This window comes from Rissa tridactyla, chromosome 21, assembly GCF_028500815.1.
Source record: "Rissa tridactyla isolate bRisTri1 chromosome 21, bRisTri1.patW.cur.20221130, whole genome shotgun sequence".
Classification (NCBI taxonomy): Eukaryota; Metazoa; Chordata; class Aves; order Charadriiformes; family Laridae; genus Rissa; species Rissa tridactyla.
In genome coordinates, this window is record NC_071486.1 from 7,253,021 (window position 1) to 7,279,377 (window position 26,357).

Below are 26,357 nucleotides of genomic sequence, written 5' to 3' on the forward strand. Positions count from 1 at the left end.
GACGGCGGCAGCCGGGGACCCCCGCTCGCCGGGAGGCAGAGAGGAGTCCGGCCCCGGCATCCCCCCACCCCCCCCCCGCTCCGCTGGCCCGCAGCAGCGCACGATCATCTCTTCTGAAGAAATTTCATTTTACTCCCTACGGAGAAAAAAAACCAAAAACACAACATCAGGAGCTGAAGCCACGCCAGGAGTCATGGGGCTGAGGAACGTCTGCGCGTGGCTGCTCTGCCCCTTCGCGCGTGCCCAGCCAAGAGCAACACTAGAACACGAGTTTATACAGCTCAGGGGTGACCCTGCTCTGGCAGGGGTTGGACTAGATGATCTCCAGAGGTCCCTTCCCACCCTACGATGCTGTGTGATTAAGCAACTCCCACAAACTTTGAAAGAAAAATCTTACAAAGCTTTCAGCATCCCCTGAAGGGGCAAATGTAAACAAAAGGAACACAAGTGCACAAGGCAAAGAATGGGCCCTCTACTCTTTTGCATGCAATTATTTCCTCAACAGCTAAATCTATTAAAGAAAAAAAAAAAAAAAATCAGTAAAAAGCAAGGATGTCCCTTTACCAAGACTGCGAAGGATTTTGTTCATCCCAGTTGGTTCTGCCTCTGGAATACTCTCCAAATACTCCAGGGCACGGACCTCAAAAAGGCCTAAAGGAGGAAAAAATAAAAATAAAATCACTCACAGAGATGAGCTATTCCATCTTTTAGCATGTGGCATCTTATATCATTAACAAGGAGGTTACGAAAAAGAAATCACGCATGCGTGTAACATAAGCTGCAGGATCAAGCCCAGAAAGGAGACAGATGCAAAAATTCTTTGCTTCAGAAGATGAATTCTGTTGAGTAATTAGAAGGGCTATGAGTAATCAGATGGAGCTACTCCATACACCAAAACGCCAACAGGAGAACTTGCCAGGACAAAAGTCTTCTTAAGAGTCACAGTCACATGGTATTATACTTTGAAAGTGAGTTTGTAAAACAAGAAAGTAAGATCAAACCTCACCTTTGACCATGTTCTTACTTAGCTCTCGATCCTGTATGAACCCTGCAAACATCTGCGTTTCCATGAAGAAGTGCAAGAAGTGACGCACATTGCGTGACACGTGAGATTTACGGAACAGCTCCCGCTGGAACACCCGCTCCCCTTTTTCTGTGACATTCATGTGCAGGGAGTAGTGTCCAACGATCTCCACAAAGAACTGCACAAAAGCTTCAGAGACCAGGGAGTTGAGAGGCATGTCACCTATGAAGAGGACAACAGAAAAGAAATTTCCCTTTACGTTCATCACTTTGGGCATTTCTCTTGTAAAAAGAGGAGCAGCATTTATTTTTTAGGCTGGCTGTCTCAGACTATGAAATTTCAGATGTTTGATATCAAAGAAGCCACAGCTCTAATATTAAGATTTCTCTCCCATATCAGCTTTCAGCTGCAGCTGAGATAGATTCCATTCTAAACCTTTGAAAATGATCTGTCAGATTACCCTCTAAAATACAGAAACTTGCCACGTTTTCTGTTTAAGAAAAACATTCTCTCTGCCACTTACGAAAAATGAAATTTAAAAAAAAAAATCAAAGAAAAATTCAAAGCACGAGAACTGATGCGCTTGCCCCAAACACGCTAGGGCTCTACACACACTGATTGTGAAAAGAGGAACAATTGTTAGGACAGCAAACTTCTTTCTAACACATTCACAAGAGAGATGTTCTCAGTAAGATTACAGGAAAACAGCTTTCTAAAGTGTCACCTCCTAAGGTTTATTTCCATTTGCTCATTTTTATATCAACTACACAGGAGCTGTAGAGATTTGCTAATGTGAAAACACTTTTCCGTAGAAGTACCTTGTATGTCGCTCTGCTCATGTGACAAGATTTCACTTCGTTCTTCCAAGATTTGTACAAGTGCAGCCTGGAGTTTATGAGGCAGGATCTCATCTTCGTCTGAGACCTAAAGAGAAAAATGGCCATGAAAACATTTTTGCGTTAACACCTACCATCAGTCAAACCTTCTTATGGTGATCAGATGAGAAAGACTCGTAACATGCCTAAAACAGTTATAGGGAAGTTACTCTATGATAGGTATATCTTGGTGGAGACAATGCATTTGTCTCCAACAGAATGAAAAACGTTTGCTGAGCACCCTCCGAATGCGTACTATTAGAGTCACACACACAGCTGACCAACACAAAACAATGTGTGCTATATCCACGACACAGACTCAGGCTTATTATACCAGTCATAAAATACAGAAGAACAACAGAAGTCTGTTGAGAAAATACGACAAGTCTCAACATTATGGTTAAAAAAACCCCGATCCTTTAATACCTTTATCCAGTTGCAGGCTGCAATGCAAAATAGAACAGTAAGGCAAGGAAAAAGGGATGCAGATATCCTCCTGAACTAGTAATTCTCCAGTGTGTTTATAGCTACTTGTCTGGTGATGTAGAAGCACATTAGGAAAAGTTCAGCAGAGAACCACAAGTGAACCGTGGTAATTTGTCTACTAGACTATCGCTAGGGAAAAAAAACCCAAAACCAACAACCACACGCCAGCCAGATGAGAGAGGAGAAATGCCTGTAGAGAACAAATACACAGGAAGACAGCCAGAAAGCAGCACAGAATCTCAGTGGTCCACTTCACATAACGAAGCAACCAAGTATCTGTGTTTAAATTCAGCTCAGGTAAGCAGCACCTTTGGCTTCGCAGAGCTCCGTACCTCATGCCACCTCAATCTTGCAACAAGGATTTGTAAGCCTGTCCCCTTCTCTATTGATCACAAAGGAATGCAAGATATTTCTTCAGCCACTGGAGTCTACACATGAATAACAGCTTTCGCTGATTTCTTATGTTCATTTTCTTTCATTTTCCTGGCATACAAGCACAAGTGACTGGTACTGTTATTTCACTCACCTCTTGCAAGAACTTGTCAGCACAAAGATCAACAATCAGAACCTGGTGAGAGATATAAAACACACTAGGTATATTGTTACACAGAAAAAGACACTTTTTTTTTTTTTAGATGTCCCCAGTGGCAGGGGATGTCACACATGAAACAAGTTTTGCCTAACTGCAGCCTGTCTATAAGAACAGTGAATATTCCTTATCTTTGATAACAGTGGAACACCCTGACATGTACCTGTTCAGTTCACCAACTGTCTCAGAAAAGTTTGAGAGTTTAAATTAAGAGAGAATCCACAGAGATTATTCCAGAGAGGTCAGCCTCCTACCACTGACATTGTCCCTCCACTGTGATGCACCCAATTCTCACCTCTTCTATGGGCAGGTCCTGGAGCTGTGGTAACGAGCAGGAGAGAATGCCAATTAAGAATGGGGTCGGAGAGCACGCAATATCAATCATAGAAGCTGGCAGGACTGGTATGTAGGTGTGTTGCCAAGTGAAGGGATAGAGCGTTGCAACTGCGGCATGGCCACATTTAGACAGAGTGCTGGAAAGGTGAGAGAAGCACAGAGTGGGTTGTCAATGTCTCGTTCAGTACTCGGCTGCAGACACAGGTTAGAAATGCTCGGGAAAATGTAATTCACGTACATTGTTTATGCATTAGCAGAAGCCCCATGCATCCACCTTAAAAGTCAGTTATGGGGAGCTAGAAATAGCATCACCCCAGGCTAAAGAGGTACAGGAAACATTCCCTCATCTCCTGGTGGGTAAATAGCATGCTCCAAATTCTAAGCATGCACATGTTCTGTGGGAAGTCTGCAAAAAGCTTTTAAACGTAAATATTTACAAAAAGTTAGAGAAGCTTGCACATGAAACAGGCCCAAACACAGAAGAAAGAATAGCGTCCCTCAGAAAGGACCGGTCACTGACTCATTTTTTACCTTAAGTTGTCAGCAACAAAGATCACCCTCCTTTCCAGCAGGAGAGAGGCGAAGACCCGAATCGCGTGCGAGACACTCAGACACTTGAACAGGCATTCGAAGTCCACATGTTCCAGTCGAGAGTCCAGCGGACGGCAGAGCTCCACCACCTGAGAGGAAGCAGAGGCGCGGAGGGGCGATGGCACGGGCCGGGCCCTCACAGGGGAACCCGGCGGCCTGGGGAGGACCCCATGCAGCTCTCTCGGAAGGCAGGGAATCACACCTGTGGTAGGTGACTCAAGGGGAAGCGACGGCCTCCCTTCGGACATTAGGACATTACCTTCAGACTAATCACTTAGAGGCGACACCCCTCTACAGTGCAATTTGCAAAGTGCTGCCGTGCCCCGGGGACGCCCCGGCAGGGGAAGGCCGGCCCTGACCACCATTACCTCATTTCCCGCTCCCGGCAGGAAACTCCTCACAGCGATGGTGCGTCCAGGAGCAGGGAAAGGTGCGTCCATTACACTGCGCATAAACAGGTGTACGAGGGCCGGGGACATCTCTCGCCTCTTCTCCACCTCATCTAAAATCTGCAAGAAAATAAGTCAGACATTGGTTCAAGGCCTGCTGGTGAGCCAGAGGGAATATGAGCCTGTGCTAGAGCATCCTGTGCCACAGCTACATGTGAAGGCTCCAATGGAATCACAGCCCTCTCCCCCTCCCTTGGGACCCCTCTGAAAGCTCCTCTCAAACGGGAATAGATACCTGTGAGTACAACCCTCCATTCCCAAATCCAGTTTCCTGCTACTGCAAGGAATGTCTTGTACGTGGTAACCAAATTCTCACAACTAGTTAGAGGAATAAGAAGAGCAACATCCCGTCCTCCTCCCCAGGAAATCTTTCGGAAACATTGTTCTAGAAACTCTGTGCTCCAATGATTAGAAAGCAGCTTTCACTATAAGTTTGCCCCTGTATTCTTCTGCAATAGCTGCCCTTTACCTGCAGTAGCTCTCCCCAGTCTTTACCTCTTTACTCCTTATGGTGCTTGGAGAAACAAGCTGAGATCTCCTCCCCCGCCCTCCCCTTAAACTGATTTTCCATTTCTAAGTCATGGAAGAAGAGGGTGAAGGGGCACCATCAGTAATATCAGGTATTAGAACCCACTTCCTGACAATAATTTGCTGAAACAATAGTTGTCTGCGTATCAGCTGACAAGTCTCAGCACTGGTATCATTTTATTTGCCCTGTCAAAGCAAAGGCAGCTAGGAAGCACTGCTCTCCTGGGACGGGTTACAATCGCTGAGCAATTCTAGACTGCACAGAAGCATCCAGCTACTTTCTGGAGCTTGCAGGTTGTCAGAGGCTCAAGTCCAATAAGAAGTAACCGTCTCTCCCCACATCACCTTGGAGAAGAGATTGAAGCAGCCCAGGCGGCTAACGATGCAGTATACCTCAGGAAGGCGCTTCCCTTTCCCCTCCGGCTGAAAGGCAACATAACAGTTATGCTGAGAACAGGGATGCAGTAAAGAACCTAGCACCTACACTGCAGCTGATTCGCAAAATTCCTTCTGCTGTGGTTCCCTCTACACTTCTGATTTAAAAGATTCCTGAGGAATGACCAGTTCCAGGAGCTGCCTTTCCTGCCCAGAGCCCATTTCACTGTATTCTGGGCATCATCATGCTTCTTCCCTTCTGCACTCAAAGGGCCAGTAACCTCAGCAGCAGCACAGGCACTGCCTAAGCCACGTGGGAAATTACTGCTGATTCACATCCCACACTCGACTGTGCATTTATCAATGCATTCTTTACACTCCACCCAACACACAGATGCTTACCAGGAGCTTCTTGCAGTATCCAAACCATCGGCTGCCATCCTCACCCGTCAACACAAAAGAAAATGTTTCACTGGGGAACCAAAGAACAGTCAGGGTTAAATTCACCATCCAGTTCAGAGAAGAGACTGACAAAGCAAGCACGCAAACTACAAGCCGTTCTCCTGGTCATGCGGAAGACCCCCTGCTATGGTCAGCAAACTACTTCGGGCTCTATTCAGTGTAAAAACCTGCAGCCCTTGGACTCTCATTGAGCAACGACAGCTCTCTTCCTTCCCAGCTGCTTCTCCATTCTGCCAAGGAGCAACAGAAGCACTTCCCAGCCCCAGGATCTGGCCTTGAACAGAGGTTATAAACCTCCTTCTTACAGGAAAGACGGTGCTCGGGCAGAGGCAGCACTTGTGAGTCCACCTCCATATCTCATCTTCCCCTGTCACAGGGTTTAGGGATTCAGCCTTTCCCACTTTCCTTTGCTCTGGCTGCAGTTCCGCTGGTCCAGGAAACTGGCTCATACCTAAGCTTTCAGCATTGCCTGTTTCTGGCATGAGCATTCAAAAACAAGTCTTTACCTTTTAAGGTCTGATGCAGGAAACCAGTCTTTGGGATCTGGAAAGCAGAACTTGGGAATGACCTTTAGCCTCTCTTCAGTATCCTTTGACTGTCTGAAGGGATGTTCATGCTGGAGGGGCGACACATGCATTTGAAATCACTGAAGTGTGGTGCACAGCTGCATCATTGAAAACAATGGGAGACAGTATCTCCCCATATCTTCCCAATGCTGAACCATCAGATAGCTAATGCACAAGCGTAGGAAAACATATTCTGATTCTAAGAGATTCCCAGTTCCCTCTTGCATCTTTCCTGGTGATTGGACCTTTGTAAAATCACCCAGCTGGTCTTGCTAAAAACTGAGTAAGGACTTACAAGCATGGCCAAGTTTATTGGGGAATGAAGCTAGAACTGACCCCCCCCAAGTGATGGTTGCATCAGCTTGCCTCAGTTCTATTCCTAGATGTGAAGATCCTAAAAGGAACAGGAACGCGTTCAGCTGGTGATGTGCAGATCGCTCATAATTCAATTGCGAAAAGAGTGTATCCAAATCACATGTTCCAGTTACCATGTGTGGGCTCAAGTCAAATCCCTCAAAGACTACAGGACAACTTTCCATGCTCAAAACTGCCCAGAAAGGGCAAAAGGAACATTTTCATAGAATCATAGAATGGTTAGAGTTCAAATAAGAGAGATCACATTTAAGTATGAAAAGCCACCAAGAAGAGGAAAGTTTACTGCATAAAGCTGATTTTAGACACTGCACTGTCAGTCAGCACATCTAGGCTACTCCGGTGCCCCAAGCTGTGACAGCATGAAGGAGCCGTTAGGAAAACAGTACAACATTTTCACAGAGTAACACTTGTACAAAAGCTTTGATGTTCTTGGGCATGCAGCCCAAAGAAGAGGGTGACAAGCAGATTACTTGGAAGCAAGGCTATTTTTAGAAGGGAGACAAATCTGTAATGAGAACACCTCCATAATTACTGGGCAATGTTTCCTGCAAAATCCCAACACAAAAGACTGTCCTATATAAAGTCACCCACCAGCACACTGTAATTTGAGCAGAGGATAAATAAACACTGAGAAAATAACTTGTTTTGTTATTGCGTTTAGAAAAGCCAGTGAAGAGCCCCATGGTACAGTTGGTTCTGATTGTCTGCTTGGGCAGCAGGAAAAGAACAATGCGCTGCCCTTCCCAAAGGCGATGAACAGACTGAGAGGCTGCACCAGGGAAAAGCCAAATCTGTTTACATTCCCTTCTTCCTGCTAACACCCTGAAGTTTGCACTTTTAGCAAACATTATTTACGTATGTTCAGTTTTACCCACTAAATTAAGACTGCGCACTCTTTCTGGCTTTAGTCTCTTACTCATTTTGTGAATCCAAAATATTTACACATTTCAGCCACTATAGAGTTATTTGCACACAAATTCCTTACGCAGCTGGACACTAGGTCCTGCTGGAGTCCCACATGACCTCCCTTAATGAATCTGACATCTCCTTCTCTATTTGGATGATATGCAGATTCTTCAATAATCTCTGGCTTACTCCTGATAGCACAGATAGAATTACTTGGGTTTTAGTGGAAGGCAGGAGGTACAAGCCTAGATGGTGACAACTGAATATTCATTTCCATCTGGAAGCACAGAAGCAAGCACCAAGGCTCCATCCTCTCAGCTTCACAGAAACTACTGCGTACACCGAGTCACAATTCAGAGTCACACACTGACCTTGCCATCCATTTGGGCTGAACAGAGAGAAAGAGCTCATTTCAAATGGCTTGTACTACAGTACTTTAACTTCCACAGTTCTCCTCTGCTTTTTGGGGACTAGTACACATGGCTTTGTCATTATTATTTTTTTTTTTCCCAGAAAAGCATAAAGAAGCATAAAAGCCCTGGGATTCTAGTTCCTGTGCACCATCAGTCAAATTGCTTCACTCCTTGTTTACAAATCATAGACTACCAGGATGAGGTCGTGCCAGCTTTGGGAACAGAGCACTGCACTCCCCTTCCTCTCCTGCAGGCTGCCTCAGCACTGTGTCGCAATAGAGTATGGCTTTATTAGAATTAGAGTAGGAGCCTTCCTAGTTTCAAAAAAAGACAGTAAACTCATTATCAAGAAAGAGATTCAACAAATGCCCAATGCTATACATCAGGTCTGTAACAGACCAAGGTGCTTCATATTCCAAGCCTGTATCCCAACCAGTGGGGCACCTTCACCAGTACAGAGCTTGGGAAAGGATACACACTGCAAGAGGAAATAAACAGCTGCTGAGTGTGTTTCGTGGTCAGGCTTCCATGCAGCTCCTACCTTGCTGGGAAACTGCTGTATGATCTGTGGTGTGTATGTCATCTCAGATGCCTTCTTGTGCAGCGACACCACCACAAACAGCTCAAACAGACGCTGCTCCTGAAGCTCTATCAAATCCCTCTCCAAAGTCTGGTAGTGCGGATTCCTCTTGGCGGCCAACTGCGCCTGCAGCAGGCACCTCTGCTGACCTGAAGAAAGGACAAATCCAAAAGCAGCCTGTGGCTATCAATGCCACACACCCACAGGTCACAGAAGAGGACTCGTCACCACCTTTAGAAGGGGAAAAGAGACAGGTGCATTTGCCTAACGTCACCGCTGCGCTCTACGGGACTCGGACTCCTGCATCAGCTGCTCAAGCACTGAGCTGTTCCAGACAGGGGAGCAGCAGGTCTGCAAATCCCTCTCACTGATAAGCTAGCATTCTCCTGCTGTCCTGACATTCCTTCCACATATCTATGGTGGTGCAACCCTCCCCTCCTCAGGCCACTCGGTGCTTGGCGCGATTTCCCCCCACCTGGGTCACACAACAACCCAACATAAAATAGGAAAGAATGTGAAGGGCGATGGACCAGAATTTACGGCAATCCCTTAGTGCACCTGGCTCCCTTGGAAACAGTCGATAATTGATCACCACCTGACAACACCTGGACAGTGGCCCAAAGAGGGAAGCGGTACCAGAACCTCAGGATCTAGCAAGTTCTAGGCTTGTGCAACTGGCAGAAAATACCAGAATATCCCATTGTCTGAGTTGAGCTGGACCAGAAGAGTACCTGAAAGTCGATTATCTTGGACCCTATAAGTAGTGAAACCCTTCGAGCTCTCCTGGATTGCAGCACGCTGTGACCAGCATCTCCCCTGAGCTGGGACGCTCAGGCAAACAGCTCGAGGGTTAAAGGGCCTGGGCGAGTCAACCTTCTCCAGCCTCAGTCATCACCGCTGAGGGACACCAATTGTGAGTATTTACTCTAAACTCCTGAGAGGGAAATTTTAACTATAGGCTAGCCTCTCATCCGTCCACCTCTATCTATGTGTTCCCAATATACACATTAGCTCTTACAAGAGTGGATGTTCACATATTCTACTGGATCCAAATATTTTCTGTCTCCTTGTTTATATGTTTTTGTGTTCCTACACATATATATTGATTTAGGAAAAGGGGCACCTGTTGGCTCACTGGAGTCACCCCCTGCAAAGGGACATTAGTCCTAGCAGTTAAAGACTCGTGTGGTCTGTGCATGTGACTCCCTGAATCGTGCGTGCGTTTATATGCTTTGGTGTTTACACCAATATATTGATTTGAATACCTTATAGTAAGTTAGTGTGAATCTTGTAATTTTCGAATCTGTAATTAGGTCACTGTTCAATTATTTTGTTAAATTGCCTTGTAAACCCTTAAACTGGTTAATGATTAAGTGCAGCTAAAATTTAACCTCTTGATCCGCCTCAAATCATTAACAAATTTTGAATTGCTGCTAAATCATAACCGTGTCAAATATCTCAGTAGCGATGAGGGAAGCCCAGCTGCGAGAAGAAGCCCAGCTCCACCAGTTCAGTAATTGCCAGGCAGCCACCCCGTAAAGCATCAGGAGCATTCATGAGAGGCAGAGCCAATTTCCTGGCCAACAAACCTGCAGGCTGGCACATCCCAACAGGCAGTACGGACTCACAAGCACAGGCACAGCACTCTGTTGTAAGAAATTCCTGTGGCCCAGGCACCATGACACATTCTGGACGCTTTGGAAACAACTCTTAAATCAGGCAGTGACTCAGTCACTGTATTTCTGCTGAGACTCTTCACTCCCCATTACTCTCCTTAACATAAAAAAGTGGAACTTCACTATTTGCTCTAAATTAAGGCCTTCTGTACACTTCCCTCCAAGTAAATGAACAGCCTCAAACAATTCAGTTGCTCCTTTTTGCTAGATGCTTGCTTAGAGACATGACAGGGTCTCTCATCAGGGCTGCTGGGCAACCATTGCCATCTCGCACGCAAACCTCACCCATAGAGAGACTAAGACCTCTTTGGTCCTTCCCACACCAGCTAAAACCAAGTAGGTATTTCAAGTCTGTAGCTCAAACTCAGGCCTGTGGAACCAGACAAATAACCATGTGATTTCTCCCCAGAGGAAAGGGTATTTCACACCATTATACGTATAAAACAGAACCCAGGGAAGGAAGGAGGGGGAAAATAACCCCAAGTGTTTGCAGCAAAGGTGATCCAGGGACAATCTCCTGCAAGACATATTTTAGTTAACTGTGACATTACCAACCCAAAAATGAATCTACTTCTAGCAAATGGCAGATTAATGGCATTAAACCTCAAGGGCTCAGGAGAAGTGGCAAAAATAGAGGTTGATTTGTCACAGCAACAGCTCCCAGCCTTGGCCATGCTGCCTCTTAGATGTTCCCCGTCTCGGCAGAAGCCACAACTAGTCAGTGTGCTTGTCCCATTACAGCCTAAGCCAAATGTGTAGCGCTGTGGGGACAGGACCAGCCCCTGTGAGTCACTCACTTTTTGGCTGATTTTCCGTATCACTTTCATTCCCACTGGTTTCACCTGAAACACACATAGTTTTCACTTATTAGCCATGCAGAAGAACTTTGGGCAACACCCAAAGTTGGGAAAGAGAGAGAACTTTAGATTCATCAGACCAACATCAACCAGGGCTACCCACCTCTCCCGCTCAAAGCATCAGCAAAGAACAGCCGGTACTGGCAAATGTGCTACCACAGTACATTTCAAAAAGCAGAGTTGATATCAAGTCACTGTTTCCAGTTAAACCACCTTTTGGTGAGCTGAACACAGGCAAAGGACAGAAACCAGCTAGTTATTTGATGCTGCTATAAAAGTTAACAGAGTTGCTGAACAGAATATACTACAAATAAAGACTATACCACAACTTCAAAGTCAGAAGAACACAAGAATATCACTTTAGAGGCACTAAAGCAATGGGTAAAGTAGACATAGGTAGTTCTTGTGTCAAGTGGTTTTGTGGGCAATTTTTGGGTTTGTTCTGCTTTTTTGAAAAAGCACTTTTAACCAGTAGGCCAGCTCTTCAGGAATCACAATGGAATCTTCCATTTGTGACCGTGTTAAACTTGGGTTTGGCAAGCGTTCCCAACGTTAGCGGTGCTGAAAGCTCAACAGTTCCAGCTGCGAGACATGGGGTTCAGCACTGTTGAGTCATCCCAGCATGAGCTGCAGGAGGTGGTGGTGCCTGGGCTGCCAGCAGTACCCTGGGTGTTCAGGAATTGTGCCGTGCAAGAGGTTTATAGCAAAGAAAACGCTGCTGGAGACCTCTATACCTTTCACTGGAGGTGCTTCTCTCCCAGCAGGACCGAGCAACTTCACCCTCTTCTTTCCACGCTTAGAATCAAAGATTTCCTGTATTTTCAGTACCAGCTGAAATCCAAAGCAGAAACAGAGGTTAAGGTCGGGGTGCAGAAAAGGGTCAAGGTGCCAACAGGACTGCAGCCCAACAGCTACATGGAGCGCTACAACACAGGAAAGGCTGCTCGAGTCCTGTCAGCGACCCTGGCTCAGAGGCTGCTTGTATAGCACTTTTAGCACGCTCACCGGATAACGAGTGGGCACAGAATTCCTGCTACAAGAGAGATTACTGTTAGCACAACTCCAAGCTGACACCGAACTGTACAAGCATTCTGGAAGTTATCATACTTGGCTTACCAAACAGATGTCAGAAGCAGCAAAGAGTCTAGCATCATATCTCCATTTCCTATCAGAGAGCCCAACCGCAAAGGCACTTGCAAGAATACCTTATTAGCCCTCCACCACAAAGGACCCCGAACTCCGCGTGCTCTCAAGCTTCCCAGTTCTTTCCAAGCCCAGAAAAAGCAGAGCGCTCTCAGTGTAGCTTGGGCTTTGTTTGTTTTGGGTTTTTTTTTTTTAAGTTTTCTGCTGTACTTGGCTGTCAGACATCTACAGCAGGTTCCCCAAAGCACCATGTCGTCACAGAACAAAACTGCTCTTAAGTACAGTCCTTGTCCCAGAGTAGTTTGCTAAAATGAAAGGATTATGTACTTTAATTTTGCACAGGTGAAGAAAGACAGTGGAACAGAACAATGGGTCTATGCTGCAGGGACACCACAGACCTGGTCCACTGGAAGAAAAAATTTGGAAAAAAATCATAGCCCAATGCAGACTAAGGTACAGACATGAAAGACAGGTTAGCATTTAGACGCTCCAAGTCAACCCTGTTAACCTTCCTTCCACTGCTCAAAACGGCCTTAAAACCAAAGTCCTAATGCTTTCTGTCACTCCTTCACAGGCCTCTGGACTCCCTCAGCTGCCAGGTGTACAACGCTGCTGGCGGCTGCTGCACCCTGCGTGTCAAAGGCAGCTATCACTTCATTGTGAGGAAGGATTTAAGCTAAACTCAGTGAGCAGGTCAAGTTCATTCTTGTCTCAAGTTAAAAATTCATTAAATGCTCCCACTGAATGTAGTAGGGTGGGGCTCAGCCATTTGTCACCACAAATACTACATAAAAAGGAAGATAATTCAGCAAAAGAACCTGTTTTTCAGCTCAAGCCTTTATCCCCAGCTCAACAAACTAGGCTCAGGCTCTTCTCCTTTTCAGATCTATTTCTCCCCGTTCTCTGCATTAGCCAGTCCACCCACCCAGCCCGATGAGGCTGCAAGGAAGAAATCAGCCCACAGCAGCCAGCAGTGCTTCTCCAGCGAGATCCGCCTGCCTTCCCCTCCACCATCCAGCCTCACCTAGAGGATTCCGTTTCTGTTCTGATTTTTGTGCAGTTTAGTCACCAGTGAAAGATACTGGGTGTGTTTAAGGCAGCTATGTGTTTCTTAAGCAATAAGTAAGGTTTTTCCTTTTAGACTACAATCCTTTTCTCAATCTCTCAAACAATCTTGGCTCAATTCCTTGTGAGCAAAAAAGCGTGCTCCCTGCATGTAAATTGTTACCAGATTTTTGGAACAGGTTTGCGTTTGGAGAATGTTTTCATTTTCTTCCAAATTAAAGATACTCTCCATCACAGCATTTTTACAATCTTGCCATTTCCTTCTTGATTTTACAGGCCTACAGTTTGTTTAAAAACACATAGAGAAGTTGCTTGTTTCTCTAAAGTACTTAACATTTGAAAAGCATTCTGCAGCTGTCCAACTCTACCTCACAGTCTTGTGCAATTTGAGCAAATACACCCAATTTTCACAACAAACAACGATCTGCAGAAGTCAAATGATTTCACCATGGCAAAAGTAAGCTGTTGCCACTACCACAACTGGAATTTGAGTCCTATACACAAAGTGCCACTACAGTGGTAGCCACAGCTGTCCTAGAGCACATGCTGCATTTTATCACCGAGGGACTTGAGCTGGTGACCGATACTAGTATCTAGAAAGATTCCCAAAGCATCAAATGAGAATTACAACAGAGTCCTCCATCGTAAAGGTGGATTAAAAGCCTTTCTCGCTACCCTGGCCTCGGAAGCACATCTGCCTTTACACACAGGCAGGAGGGAGCAGCCAGAGGCAGCAGAGGGGAGAACTTGTGAAATGCGCTTATCCCTAAAAGCTGCTCTTCACCCCCAGACTATGAAACAGCTGCAAAGGAATGTTCCTGATGGCAAGTCAAGAACTTCCATCTAACAACTCGGTGCCTGTGTTGAGAACGTAAGGGTCAGTCTTAGAAGCCATCAGGAGCAAGGGACACGTACACACAGTTCTACAGAGCTGTCCCTTTAGCTCACAGGGAGCTTCCTTGCATTCCTGTGCCGCATTCAGCACAAAATCAGCATCATCACACTTCACGGAGGCATTGGGAACAAGGCTTAAATGACAAAGCATGAGGAAGAGCTAGTATTGACACACAGCACTGATCCACGGGTCAACACCTAGTGCTCCATTTGCAGAGTCTTGGCCAACAAAATCACCACTGCTCCAGCCAGAACTGGAACTCTGTTTTTTGATCCCCGAACATCTGTCCTGCTGCTTGGGAGGGAAATAGTTCGAGCAGGGTCACTTGTCCACACACACAGCAGTGCCAACCAGCATTCACCTGCCAGATACACAGCTCTGTGGCCACTTACAAAGCACTTAGAAGGTGCTAGACAAAGCAACAAGAGTTCGAAATGCCATGCAAGAAGTAATGTTTCATGTTAAATCTCACCCAGGGCAAGTTCTTTCTCTTGCTAGCAGCCTCTACTGCTCGGAACAGCTTCCACTCAGTCAGTGTGACAGGCAGCGTTGTGTCCTTCACCATTTTCCCTTGGAAACTTGTCTGGGAGGGCTTTAGCTCAAGAGTCTTGCGACTGAGGAAGGGAGGTTTAGGGGGAGGCTAGAAAACAGAATCGGAGGAGATGGTTAAGCACAGGATTAAGTTTTGGTCCAAGCTCAGAGTCAAAGGAGTCGCATTACAAATTATTAACTCCCTGCAGCCTCCTGCTCAACCAAGCTCTCCATCCCACCCCACACACTCAAGCATCTCATCAACACTCTCTTGTTCCTATTCTTTTGCTCCTGAGCGGCTTAATCAACTGCCACTGTTGATTAAGTTCAACAGCTGTCTGCTCATTATCATTTACACTAACAGCAAACAATAAAAAATAAGGAAAACCAATGATATAGCAGTGGGGGGATGCTATGATATACCAATGATATAGCCAGGGGGAAGCACAAAACAGGGCCCTTGGGAGGATGACCCTCTGTGACAATTTACATGACACATGACAATTTAATCTCCTCACTCTACCTTGGGAGCCCTACTGGTGCTCCGGGGGGGTGGTAGCTTCCAGACAGATGGGACCTTCCACAAGGGTAAAGGCAGTGCTCCAATGTCTTCATAGGGGTTCTCTTTTGCAGGACCTGGAAAAAGCGTTGGACAGGGGATTTATGAAAGGAGGTAAAGTCCTGTGTTCTTGCAAGGGATGTAAGCAGGGAGAGTGTGCAGTTGTCTGCCAAGCCTTAACAGGGTCTGAAAGAGCCCTGTTTTAAGATGGTTTACATTCCCATCCCTCAAAGATCCTTCCAGCCCACTACCATCAACTTGGCAAGCTGTACATAGACTCAGCAAAATAAAACACTTCTACCACCGCAGAGAGAGTAGCTCTATTGCAAAGCAGGCAATTTTGTCAGTGTTTACACTGATCTCTGTGCAGCACTCAAGCAAAGCTTCTGAAGAGCTAATAAAGAAATCAGCTTAGCACAGGCCAATTCTAGCGACCTTCCATGCCATCTGAAATCAGGCTGCTCACATCCAGACAATTACTAACATCAATAAAGGATCACAGATGGGGAAGACCTTAAAAGTCACAGAGCTGGAAAGGGCCTCAGTGCGTTCTCATCTTCATTCCTCCCTCCCGAGCAAATTTGCTACCCTTAAATAAAGTGAGTGCATCGCCCAGAAGCACAGGCACTTACAGATAATGTCCTCGTAGATGTTGTCTTCTGACTGTGTGTAGACGAGCCTGGATCCTGTACTGCCATTTGTCTCTTCTCGAAGTCTGTGGAAGTTGGTCGTTCCTATCCGGTTGCGGAAGCCCTGGATGTCCTCAAACTCAAAAGATTTCCTAGAGGAAAACCAGCGTAACTTTCTCTAAAGGCATCTGCATGCACCAGTGAGTTGCTGTCTCCAGTCCACACAGAGCATGGTCCTCCTCGGGGCCATCGAGCACTCCGGACTCTCTGATTCCCAAGTGTTGGGGTCTAACCCCCACCATCAGCTCAGCCCCACACAGCCACTCGCTTGCTCCCGCCCAGTGCGATGGGGGAAGAGGTTCAGAAGGGTGAAAAGCGAGAAAATGCATGGGTCAAGAAAAAGACAGTTTAATAGGTAAAGCAAAAGCTGTGCACATAAGCAGGAAGGCATTCAGCCATCTCCGGGAAAGCAGGGCTCCATCACACGTAACAGTGACTTGGGAAGACAAACGCCATAACTCCAAATGTCCCCCCCTTCCTCCTTCGTCCCCCAGTTTTTACTGCTGAGCACGACGTCATCTGGTCTGGGATATCCCTCTGGTCAGGTGGGGTCAGCTGTCCCGGCCATGTCCCCTCCCAGCTTCTTGCCCACACCCACCCCATCGCTGGTGGGGCGGCGTGAGGAGCAGAAAAGGCCTTGAGGCTGTGTAAGCACTGCTCAGCCATAACTAAAACACTGGTGTGTTATCAATACTATTTTCATCACAAATCCAAAACATGCATCACACAAACTACTACGAAAAAAACGAACTCTATCCCTACCAAAACCAGCATACCAAGCGAGTTCTATTCGCTTACTCTGGGACATTTTTAAATTAAATTAAAAATAAAGTTGGAGGCTCCATGGCCAAGCACACTCCAAGTAGGTATGGTGAGTCCCAGCCTGTCACAGAGGCAAGAACCCAAAACATGTTTTGCAGACTAAGCACTTGCAGCAGCTCTCAGAATTAGGGCACTGTTTTCTACTGGACCTCTCCTACTGCTTGTGCTAAGGGTGTTACTGCATTCGCGAGTTTGCATTTTCATACACTTGGCCTCCACTTCTAATTTATGTCACAGAGGTCACAAAGGAGCTGGCAGGGATTTAGCCCATCATCATAAAATTCGGTTCGCTGCTGCACGCTTTGCCATGGTGAAAGGAGGTTTCAGGAGTCCTAGCCACATCTCCACCCAGCACGTTCACAGAACACAGCAGAACTAGCTCAGAGGTTTTTTCACTCCGTAACAGGGACCTACGTATGGGAAAGAGGGAAAAGTAGCCAAATCTACTGCAGCAGGGGTACCCATAACTGGCAGTCTCCAGCTTTAAGCAACTAGAGAATCTTTCACTCACAGGGAAGCAGCAGCATTTAACAGCCATGCTACCCCAAGAGAAAGCTATTCTGTAATCCAGAAATTGCAGCTGAGGACAAGCTCAGGGCAAGAAGCTGACAGCACTCTCCCCGGGCCCGCAGACTGTCATTCAGCTCTGTTTTAAGGTGTGGGACTGACAGCTGTTTGGAGCTTTTCGCCTTCTTTCAAGATTATCAGCAGCAAAAGCAGCACATACTCAATGCTGGAAAGGGGATACTTTCATCCAGAAATATCCTCTCCCCATCAACAGAGGCATCATCAGTCCTAGCACCTCCTCAAGGATATGGTAGCAAGCAAACTGTTTAAATCCATTTAGAAAGAGATTTAAGGAAACATGTTTCAGACATGAGAGAAGAATCGATGTACCTCTGGGTTCTCCCTCTGATCCTCCTGGTGGCTGTTCTCTTCTCAGGATTGTTGGAGGATGACACCAAATCTCCTCCATGCTGCTTTTGTAGGGGAGCTTCCCTGCTAGCACTGGCATCGCTACAGCTATCAGCACCCTTCTCTGCAAGATAGCGGAAAGTCCTACGGGGCTTGGGTGGTGGGACAACAGATGGCTCCTCCTCTTGCCCCTCAGCCTCAGTGTAAATGCTTTTCAAGCTCCTCTCTGCCCTGCAGAGAGGGTCCACTCCTTTGATTTTAAGTTCTGTTCCCGTGGAGCCACACCTCCCTTGCTTCCTCTGAAGGTCCAAGGGAAATGGTGGGGCTTTGCCAGGCAGAAGGGGATCTACTCTCCTCCATAGACCTTGTGAGGTATAGAAGTTCCCTGGGGGCAGTCTCGCCCCGGGGTGCAGGAAGCCTGCTTGCCACTCTCCTTTCTCCTTGGCTTGGGAAGCGAGGCCGCATGCACAGGGCTTGAGGTCACCACAGTTATCAATCTGCAAGCAGCTTCGTGCGTCTTCCCTGAAGTCCAAACCCAGGCTCTTTGGATCTTTGGACCCAGTCTTTCCGCCCTTCTCTGTATGTTCCGGCTTCACTCTGGGTAGAGCATCGCAGCTGGGATCATACTTTACTCCAAAGTCCTTCGGATGCTGTTTCTCCTTGCTGGAGCATCCTCGTGTCCTCCCCTCCCACTGGGAGATCTTCTGTTTGATGTTGCGGCAGTGGCTCCGGGAGAGGGTCTGCACAGCAGAGCGGGAGAAGTTACTGTCCACTGACCCTGTTGGGTGCATGGCAAGTGCCAATGTGCTTAAAAACACCCCATCTCCAGCCTTGTCCAGGTCCACCCGTGCCCTGCACACATCAAGCTGGCATGAGACTCCAAAGCACCCAGTGGTGTCCAAGAGCCCCAGGGTGTCAGCTCTGCACAGACTGCCTGCTAGCACGACCTGCGGACAAAAAGAAAAGAACCGTCAGCTGCACTCCAGCCATACACAACACCAGGAGGTCCCAGCTGCTCTCTGGCAGTTGCTGAAGAACATTCCTCCCCAAATCACACGTTCAAGACTGGCTTCCAGAGCACGCTCCCCACAAAGCCTGTTTCTGTAGCACACATCTGGGAGGGCTAACAAAAGGAAGTCGAGGTCTCACTGGCTTAAGAAACAAACAAAACACCACAACAGGAACGAAACACAGCCAGGGATCCCAAGGGTCCAAACTCAAGGAAATTATTTAATGGCACAGGAACACAGCAGCAGGGCCTCTCTGCAGCAGAGCCCCCAGCCAGCCCCTGGTACCGATGGAGGCCAGGCAGGAGCACTCAGTTTCTCCTGATGCTCTGTACCTCAGACAGCACAAAGCCAAACCACTGCAGCACGGTGTCTTCACACAGGAGGACTAGGACAGTTGTGATGACTGGAGAAGAGCCCAACTGCATTCCTGATCCCAGAAGTGCTCTCCTGCTGCACAACACAAGTGAAAACCTGTCTGATGTTCTGCTTGCCAACACCTAACCTAAACGTGCCATCAGAGAGACTGGAGGGCAGTGGTGCCCAGCCTGGGGCTTGCAGCCAGGGGACGTTTTAAAAGGCATACAGAGGCCAAAAGGCAGAGGAAACTGGTGAGTTCCCATGCTCAAGAGGAAAATAGCCCCGTGTTTAGATCAGCAGAGAAGGAACGCTAAAGAAAGCCTATGACTTCTCCCACACCAGCAGAGCCTGCACAAACAGGAGCTATGCTGTTTGAGACTACCCCAACATATAATCCAGAGGATACAGCAAACAGTCCTCCAGACAGTCCTGCAGCAAGAAAAGGCAGGTGAAACCCAGGGAGAACCTGGGTGGCTGTACGGACTCAGCACCTACAGGTCCTGTATGACCTCAGTACAGCCACTTCACGTGTGGAGTCCCCAGCCTTGGAGCCCTCCAGCTCTACCTGTAGCTCACAACACATCCCCAGCGTTCTCAGATATGCCAGCAGAGCTGAAAACTCATCTTGTACAGAAGACAGCAGCCCAAAGGCTCTAATATGCTCCGCTCCTCCCTTTCTGCAGTTACCCCATTTCAGAGGTCCCAACCCTCCAGGTCTATTTAACGTTCACCATTTGTATGAGGAGACAAGCACTCAGCAATGCTTGGGCTCAGGCCAGGTCGCCATGCAGCAAGCCTGGCCATGCTGCCTTCAGTAACATTCCCCGTGCACTACGAAGTCTCCCTGCAAAGGCACAACAACAGCAGCAAGCAGTCCCCATTCCACACATGCAGCGAAACCAGAGGACCTCTGCAGAAAGCAAGAGAGACTTGCTGCAGGTGGGAACGCAGGTCATAGCCAAACACAGCCTGTACTCAGGCTCCACCTGACAGATCCAGCCAGCTCCTGCTGCCAAAACCTGGGTACGTGTCCTCTGAAGCTGCTAGCACAACACCCCAGAGTCTCCGCTGACTCCCCTGAGCCTGTAAGAATTTGCAGAACCAAGGATGGAGAGCAAACCAAGCTGGAAGACAGAGGAGCTTAAACCTGCCTGACAAGGGCTCATGCCCCATGCTCCAGGCTGGGTGTGGAGAGCCCCCGCTGCAGCGGAGGCTGGCACCTTTCCCACCCGTGACACTGCACCTCAAATTCCAGGGCTCCGGTGCCACCAGCTCTGTCCCTGGCGTTGCTGATCTGCTTAGCAGAGGTATTTGTGGGGCACGTAAAGGAAACGCACTGGCCTTGGCAGACCTATTTGATATAGTTAGTGGGAAAGCTTATTGATGTAGGACAGCCCAGGGCTCCCCAAGCAACTCAGTGATGGCTTTGGCACGCATGGCACCAAGCCTTGGCTCTCTGCTGCACTTTCACACTCCCTACCAAAGCAGCATTGCTCACTGTGGCAAGAAGCTCACTGCTGCCTGTCTCCAGAGAGAACAGAGTGGGTTCTTGCAGTCTGGCATTGCTTACCACATTGTCCCAGACAGCTGTTGGTAACTCTCCCAACTCAGCAGTGAACGAGCTGAACTTGGACAACCAGCACGGCACCGCATGCCCCCGCTCCCCATGCCACCAGCAGCAACCCACAGGCAGTGGACGAGCCAGCAGAAGACGGAAAGAGCTGAACAAGTTCAAGAATGAGAGAACACACGGCCCAGCAAACCTCTCCGCACCTCCCCGAGCCCCTGCCCTGGTACCGCACCCCCAGAGACCCCCGGCCCTCTGCCCCAGCTCGCTCCTATAAATAGCAGTTGTTTCCAAAACATCCTGAGCCAGAGCAGAGCCATCCTTCCTCAATCCCTGCCTGCACAGCCCTGATTAGCAGACAGGAAAGAACTTTCACCTTTCCCGTGCCATTGCAGCCACTCTGCAGCAGCGGCGCCCGCTCCCGAGGACCTGCAGCACAAACCAGCAAAGAAGCAAAGGCTCCGATGGGGAAGGGCGGGCTCGGAGAGGGGCAAAACAGCCTCCTCTCAGCCAGCGCAGCTTTAGACCAGGCACAATGACTCCCTGCCAGGTCTTCAACCACTGGATGGAGGACTTGCACAGGGACAGGCCCCTGGAAAGACCTTGCAGTGTAGGGCAATGGGCTTATTCACAGGACTAAGCACTGCGAGGCCAGCGTATGCCATCATGGAGCCCACGCATGGCACCAACAGCTCCCTGATTCACCAGCTTCCCTGATTCCCAGCAGCTTCCGTTCCCAAATGCACCAGCCATCAGATTCCCGGGGCTCTGACCAGCGGCCCGGCAAAACACCTGCAGGCAGCGTCCATGAGGGGAAATCACTGCATAGAGGGGGCCAAGCAGCCCCACTCAGCGTCCAGCCGGGTTCATCCTTGGAGCGCGCGGGGCTGCTGTGCTCAAGAGGGTCTGATCTGCCAGCCGCCAGGTGCCCTGTACCCCTCTTATTGCCACTGACAGTAAGGGTGCCACAAAAAGTGCATTTGCTGTAGTCTCCTCAGCCAGCCTGACATTCTTCTGCTTCCTGGTATAGGGCCACGACCCAAGTCAGCCTAACGCTCCGACCTCTCCCACTGTCCACATCGGTGCTTCCATGATGAGGCACAGCCAGCAACTGAGAAACACGTGGAGAAGCTCGGTCCCCACCAGCATGCAGGTCCTGGTGAAACTGTCTCTGCCATGCTGCCTCTGCTTCTGCTCACTGACAAGTGCCCACAGCTCAAGCAGTTCACCCAGTGCTCGAGCGATTACCTGACTCGAGCATCCAGAGCTACACAGACCCACGTGCGGAAACAGGATCCACATGGAGTCTATTTCTTCTCCTGCAACATAAACCTACTGAGTGATATTACTTCTCCAGCCAGGGAAGCTCCATGCACTGGCTGGACAACTAATATTACTTAGAAGGTGAAGCAATAAACTTCACTCACCCAAGAAGCTGTACAGTCTGGAGTGCAACAGTGAAGGTCTTTCCAAGGCATGCCATTGATATTTGAACTACCAGATACAACTGGAAACACATGGCTCCCAGCTCATCTTAAACACAGAAGGTAGAGCACAAGTTTAAAGCACCCGATGTTCTCTCCTGCTCAGCGCTGCTCCGCCAGCCACAGCCCTGAACCGTATCTTCCAAAATAACCATCCAAGGAGGAGAAGAATGCAGCTCTTCACCTGTCCAGGCTTGCAGGGCAGGCAGCTGCTATCAAGAACCAGGCATTTAATCTAAGCTCATCACGGGAGCCAGGGCAGGGGTAGAGACTGATCTTTGGTGAAGAAAGAGCAGACTGGGGTGGTCTGACCCAAGGTAGGTAACCCTCAGACACAGCCTAAGAAAGGCCAAAGCACAGCTTAGGGACACAGGACCAGCAGAGACCAGCAGAGTCAGGCAGCCAGCACTCGTATCTCAGGTGCCTTTCACAAACTAACCAGATTTAACATAACTGCTCTCTCCTGACCTCTCCTTCCAAACTTCAGTGCTTCCAGCATGCTTTCCAGCATTTCCACAGAAGCCAAATTTATCATCCCTACTGCATTAGTACTTACAGCAGTTCAGTGTAGTCAACTATGCTGAATTATTTCACTGAAAGCAGTAGTTTTGGGTAATGAGAAATTAAATAATTTGTAGACAAAGTATCACACATTTCTCCCAAAAGACAGCCTCTCCGATCCACACTGTTTGAAGACAGCTTCCGTATCATTATCCAAAGCAGAAGAATGAGGCGCATTCACACCACATGATAGGTAGCCCCGACTCTTTTTCCAATTCTGAAAGCCAGAGAGCACGCTAAGCATTTTCCATGGAAAGTCTCAAGACAATTCTATTTCCTGAAACCATGCACTCAAGGAGAGAATGCTGCCAGTGCTGTTCAAGAATAAAATACTCTTTGATGCTGAGGTCAAGCCCACCCACCACAGGTGCTGCTGGTACCCCACAACCCCCGTACCACAGATTAGCTAAACAAAGGCACTAACACACCATCTTACCTTATCCTGATGCACAACAGGCATGAGAACACGCAAACCACTGACTTGGCAAGCCCATGCGCTCCTGAAGCAATCTTTCAGTCCTTTTATAAGAGTCGTGCGTCTCTAAACCACCCAAGAGACCTCCTTGTCACCAAGCCTCCTGTGTTGGTAGCCGAATAAAAGACAGTTTCTGTTCTTCTGAAGTCTAGGGAAGCTGCCAGCTCGGTCCTGGAGGGATGAGGGGAGCAGCACAGCAGCAGGGACGCCTTCCAGAGTTCTCAGCTACTCCCATTCTGTTCAGCTCCAGAACAAAGCTGAAGCTTTTCTGAACAAAACTCTGCCATGCTAATGCCTAAAAGACATGGGCAGTACCAAACAAGCAGATTTTATATCAAAATAAGTAACGCTTCAGGAATGTGGTATGCTTAGTCATTTCCATCTCGATACAGAGCGACTCTAGTTATTAACTCATTTGAAGCTTCTGCATATAATGCTGAGGAATGGAGTTCCACCTCATCAGATAGGTGGGCCTGTAGAGCACAGCCCCTGCACACAGTCAATGTGATGCTAATCTTAATTACATGGCAAAAGGAGATTAAGTCTAACCTTTGCCGTGGGTCTTAAAACTTTTGTACTGACAGGACAGATATATCTGGATCTTCCAGCTTTCATGTTTTTTCTGAAGTGATGAAATTCAACTTCTTGAAAGTAAGTCTTTACCCATGATTAAAAAAAAAAACAAACAACAACAACAAAACCACTTTAAACATGTAAGCCCTAAAGGCTTTTATACCAGAGGACACACACATAGAACTCACAACGTACTATTTTTGAAGTCATGCTTTTTTAACCTGACTCACAGTATCTGAATGCTCAGGTTCGCAACACTGAAAGCAGCAGTTGACTCAGACACTACAGGCTGGCTGCATGCCCCAGGAATGCTGCAGCTTCGCACAAGAGCTAAGACCCAAAGAAGGGCCAGAGAGAAGGTTAAACTCAAAACATGAGTTATCCTGGAAGCCGTTTCTTGGTGCAGCTCTCAGAGGTGAGATTCCAGGCTTCCCCCAGGGCTGACATCACTGTAAAGCCATGACCACCTTTATTTCACAAGGGCCACCACAGATGGGCTGCACTGGGTCACAACCACCAGCCACTCATTCCTTTGGAAAAGTCTCAGCAGCACCGAGGCGGCCACCCCAAGAGGTTCAGAGGGTCAGACCAAGGCAGCACAGAAAACCTCTCAGACACACATCCAGGTAACATGTTCGCAGAGTTACGGGGAATGAGCCACAACCGTACTGCAAGACTGAGACAGGAATTTTGCCAAGCAGCAATGCACAGTGCTAGGACTCGGCACTCCAGGATGGATCCTCCAGCCAGCTGCTTCGAGCAGGAATGTTTTACAAGGCCACCACCATTGATTCCCCCCATTTTTATTCCAACACCCTCAGACATCGTCTGCACATGCCTTCCCTTCAAGGCAAACTGAAGCACGCAGTCCTGCATGTGCTTTCTGGGACAGAGTGCCCAAACTCTTTCAGGGTCCATTTTTTCACTCACCACATCCTATCCCTGCAGGAGTTTAACTTCTAAATGGTTAGATGGCAAGCAATTCACTCAATCCTGCCTGCAAGCCCCTGAAGGGACAACCAGTCTGAGCAGCGACTGAAACCAGACATCAAATGCCTGGGGAGCCACTGGACTCCTGGCCCTGGTCAGGACCTTTCCATTGCTCTAGCAAACACCCAGCCTCAGGCCCTCCCCTCGCCCCCCCAGCTAGGACGGGCTCCCGCACCTCCCCAATGGCTGATGGAGCCCTGGAAGAGGAACAACAGCTTCTGCAGCAGCTTCTCACTTCTCCGCTCCACTCTTCCTACCCGTGCAGCAAGGTCACCCGCTCACTCGTCCCTCCCTTCTGTAGCTGTGACAGACAGGGACAGCAGAAACCACAACCACTGTTGCCCAAATGCACATTTCCGGGGGCAAAAACAGCCCCTGCAACTCCTCTTCTATTTTTCTTCCATTGGTAGGGCTGATGTAAATCCCAGGTGTTGAGGGGAAGAGCTCCCACCATGACTTGGGCTCTATTGCTCACAGTAGGCAGGTGCCCACTCAGACGGGCTGCATTCGGCCATGGAACAGAGGGGTCTGCACAGCGACCTGGGAAAGGCAAGGGGAGGCTGCTCTGTGCCAGCCTGCACCCCGCACCGGAGGACGGCGCTGCTAGGAGGGGCCCTACCCGCACATCACAGCCTACTAGTAAGTGATTTGCCCTAAGAAACTCCGTGCTGAATCACAGAGTGGCTGAGGTGGGAAAGGACCTCTGGGCACCACCTTGTCCAAGCCCCTGCTCAGGCAGGGCCACCTCCGGCAGGTTCCCCGGGACCACGCTGGGATGGGCTTCCTCCACCCACCCCCCTGGGCAGCCTGTGCCAGCGTTCCGCCACCCCCAGAGTGAGAAAGTGTTTCCCGATGCCCAGGGGGACCCTCCCGTGTGGCAGTGTGTGCCCATCACCGCCCGTCCTGTCACCGGGCACCGCTGGAAGAGCCCGGCCGGGCCCTCTCCGCACCCCGCTCCAGGCGTTTGTGAGCACGGTGAGACTCCGCGGCCCCCTTCTCCGGGCAGGCAGGGCGAGGCGCTGCGGGGACAGGCGGGGCCGGTCACCGCTCCAAGGCAGCTGCTGGGCGTCCTCCACGGGGCCAGCTCCCGTTCGTGCGCTCCCCGCCCGCCCGCGGGGAAACGGCCCCGCCTGCCCGGGACCCGGCGGCGGGACCCGGCGGGACCGAGCTGCGGCCCCGCCACGGCGCCCGACAGCTCCGCGGCCGGCGGGGCTCCGGCCGGCGGTGGCGTCTGCCCGCGGCCGCGCTCGCCTCCCCGCTCAGGAGCGGCACACGCCGCCTCACCTACCCCTCACCGCCCCACCGCAGCCCCAGGCCCCCGCTGGGGCCGGCACCGGCAGCGACCGGACCGTGCAGCACCCGGGCCCGACCGCCTCCGCCGCGTCCGTCCAGCGGCCCTGAGCCCGGCCGCGACCACCCCGCGCGAAGTCCTCACCCCCCGGCCGAGCGCCCGCCCGAGGCCCCGGGCCCGGCGGGGCAGGAGCAGCCCCGTCCCGTCGCGCCCCCCGCCCCGTCTCACCGCCGCCGCGGGCCGGCGCCGCTCCCGCAGGACGCTCCCGGCGCGCGCCGGCCCCCGCCCATTGGCTCGCGCGGCCGCCACTCGCCCGGCCCCGCCCCCCGGCGCAGGGCGCAG

At 49.3% G+C, this 26,357-nt stretch overlaps 1 protein-coding gene across 6 annotated transcripts; it reads right to left on the bottom strand.

Annotated features, from left to right (window-relative positions):
* Window positions 1-71: 71 nt before the first annotated feature.
* On the bottom strand, window positions 72-26,313 carry DENND2C (DENN domain containing 2C). Of its 6 annotated transcripts, none has more exons than XM_054181398.1 (19): window positions 26,244-26,313; window positions 17,690-18,654; window positions 15,914-16,062; window positions 15,246-15,358; window positions 14,664-14,831; window positions 11,823-11,919; window positions 11,029-11,073; window positions 8,517-8,704; window positions 6,222-6,331; window positions 5,656-5,725; window positions 5,224-5,301; window positions 4,270-4,410; window positions 3,842-3,990; window positions 3,270-3,447; window positions 2,912-2,953; window positions 1,843-1,948; window positions 1,007-1,246; window positions 565-651; window positions 72-136 (listed from the first exon to the last, which is right to left on the bottom strand). In XM_054181398.1, exons 2-19 carry the CDS (start codon window positions 18,496-18,498, stop codon window positions 105-107), a joined length of 2,802 nt encoding a protein of 933 aa, XP_054037373.1. In that variant the 5' UTR covers window positions 18,499-18,654; window positions 26,244-26,313; the 3' UTR covers window positions 72-104. The 6 variants fall into 6 exon arrangements, with proteins under 6 accessions (XP_054037373.1, XP_054037374.1, XP_054037370.1 ...); XM_054181399.1 differs by lacking the exon at window positions 26,244-26,313 and adding an exon at window positions 26,160-26,224; XM_054181395.1 differs by lacking the exon at window positions 26,244-26,313 and adding an exon at window positions 23,123-26,214 and having other exon boundaries at window positions 1,025-1,246.
* Between the last annotated feature and the right edge of the window lie 44 nt (window positions 26,314-26,357).

Bases quoted from the DNA above. Each gene is read 5' to 3' on its own strand.
- DENND2C (XM_054181394.1), bottom strand. From the start codon at position 23,146: ATGCCTGTTGTGCATCAGGATAAG. The intron at 8,705-11,028 runs GTGAGTGACTCA...TCCTTTCTTCAG, and splicing joins TACGGAAAATCAGCCAAAAA to GTCAGCAGAGGTGCCTGCTG. The intron at 1,949-2,911 runs GTGAGTGAAATA...TTTTCTCTTTAG, and splicing joins CTGACAAGTTCTTGCAAGAG to GTCTCAGACGAAGATGAGAT.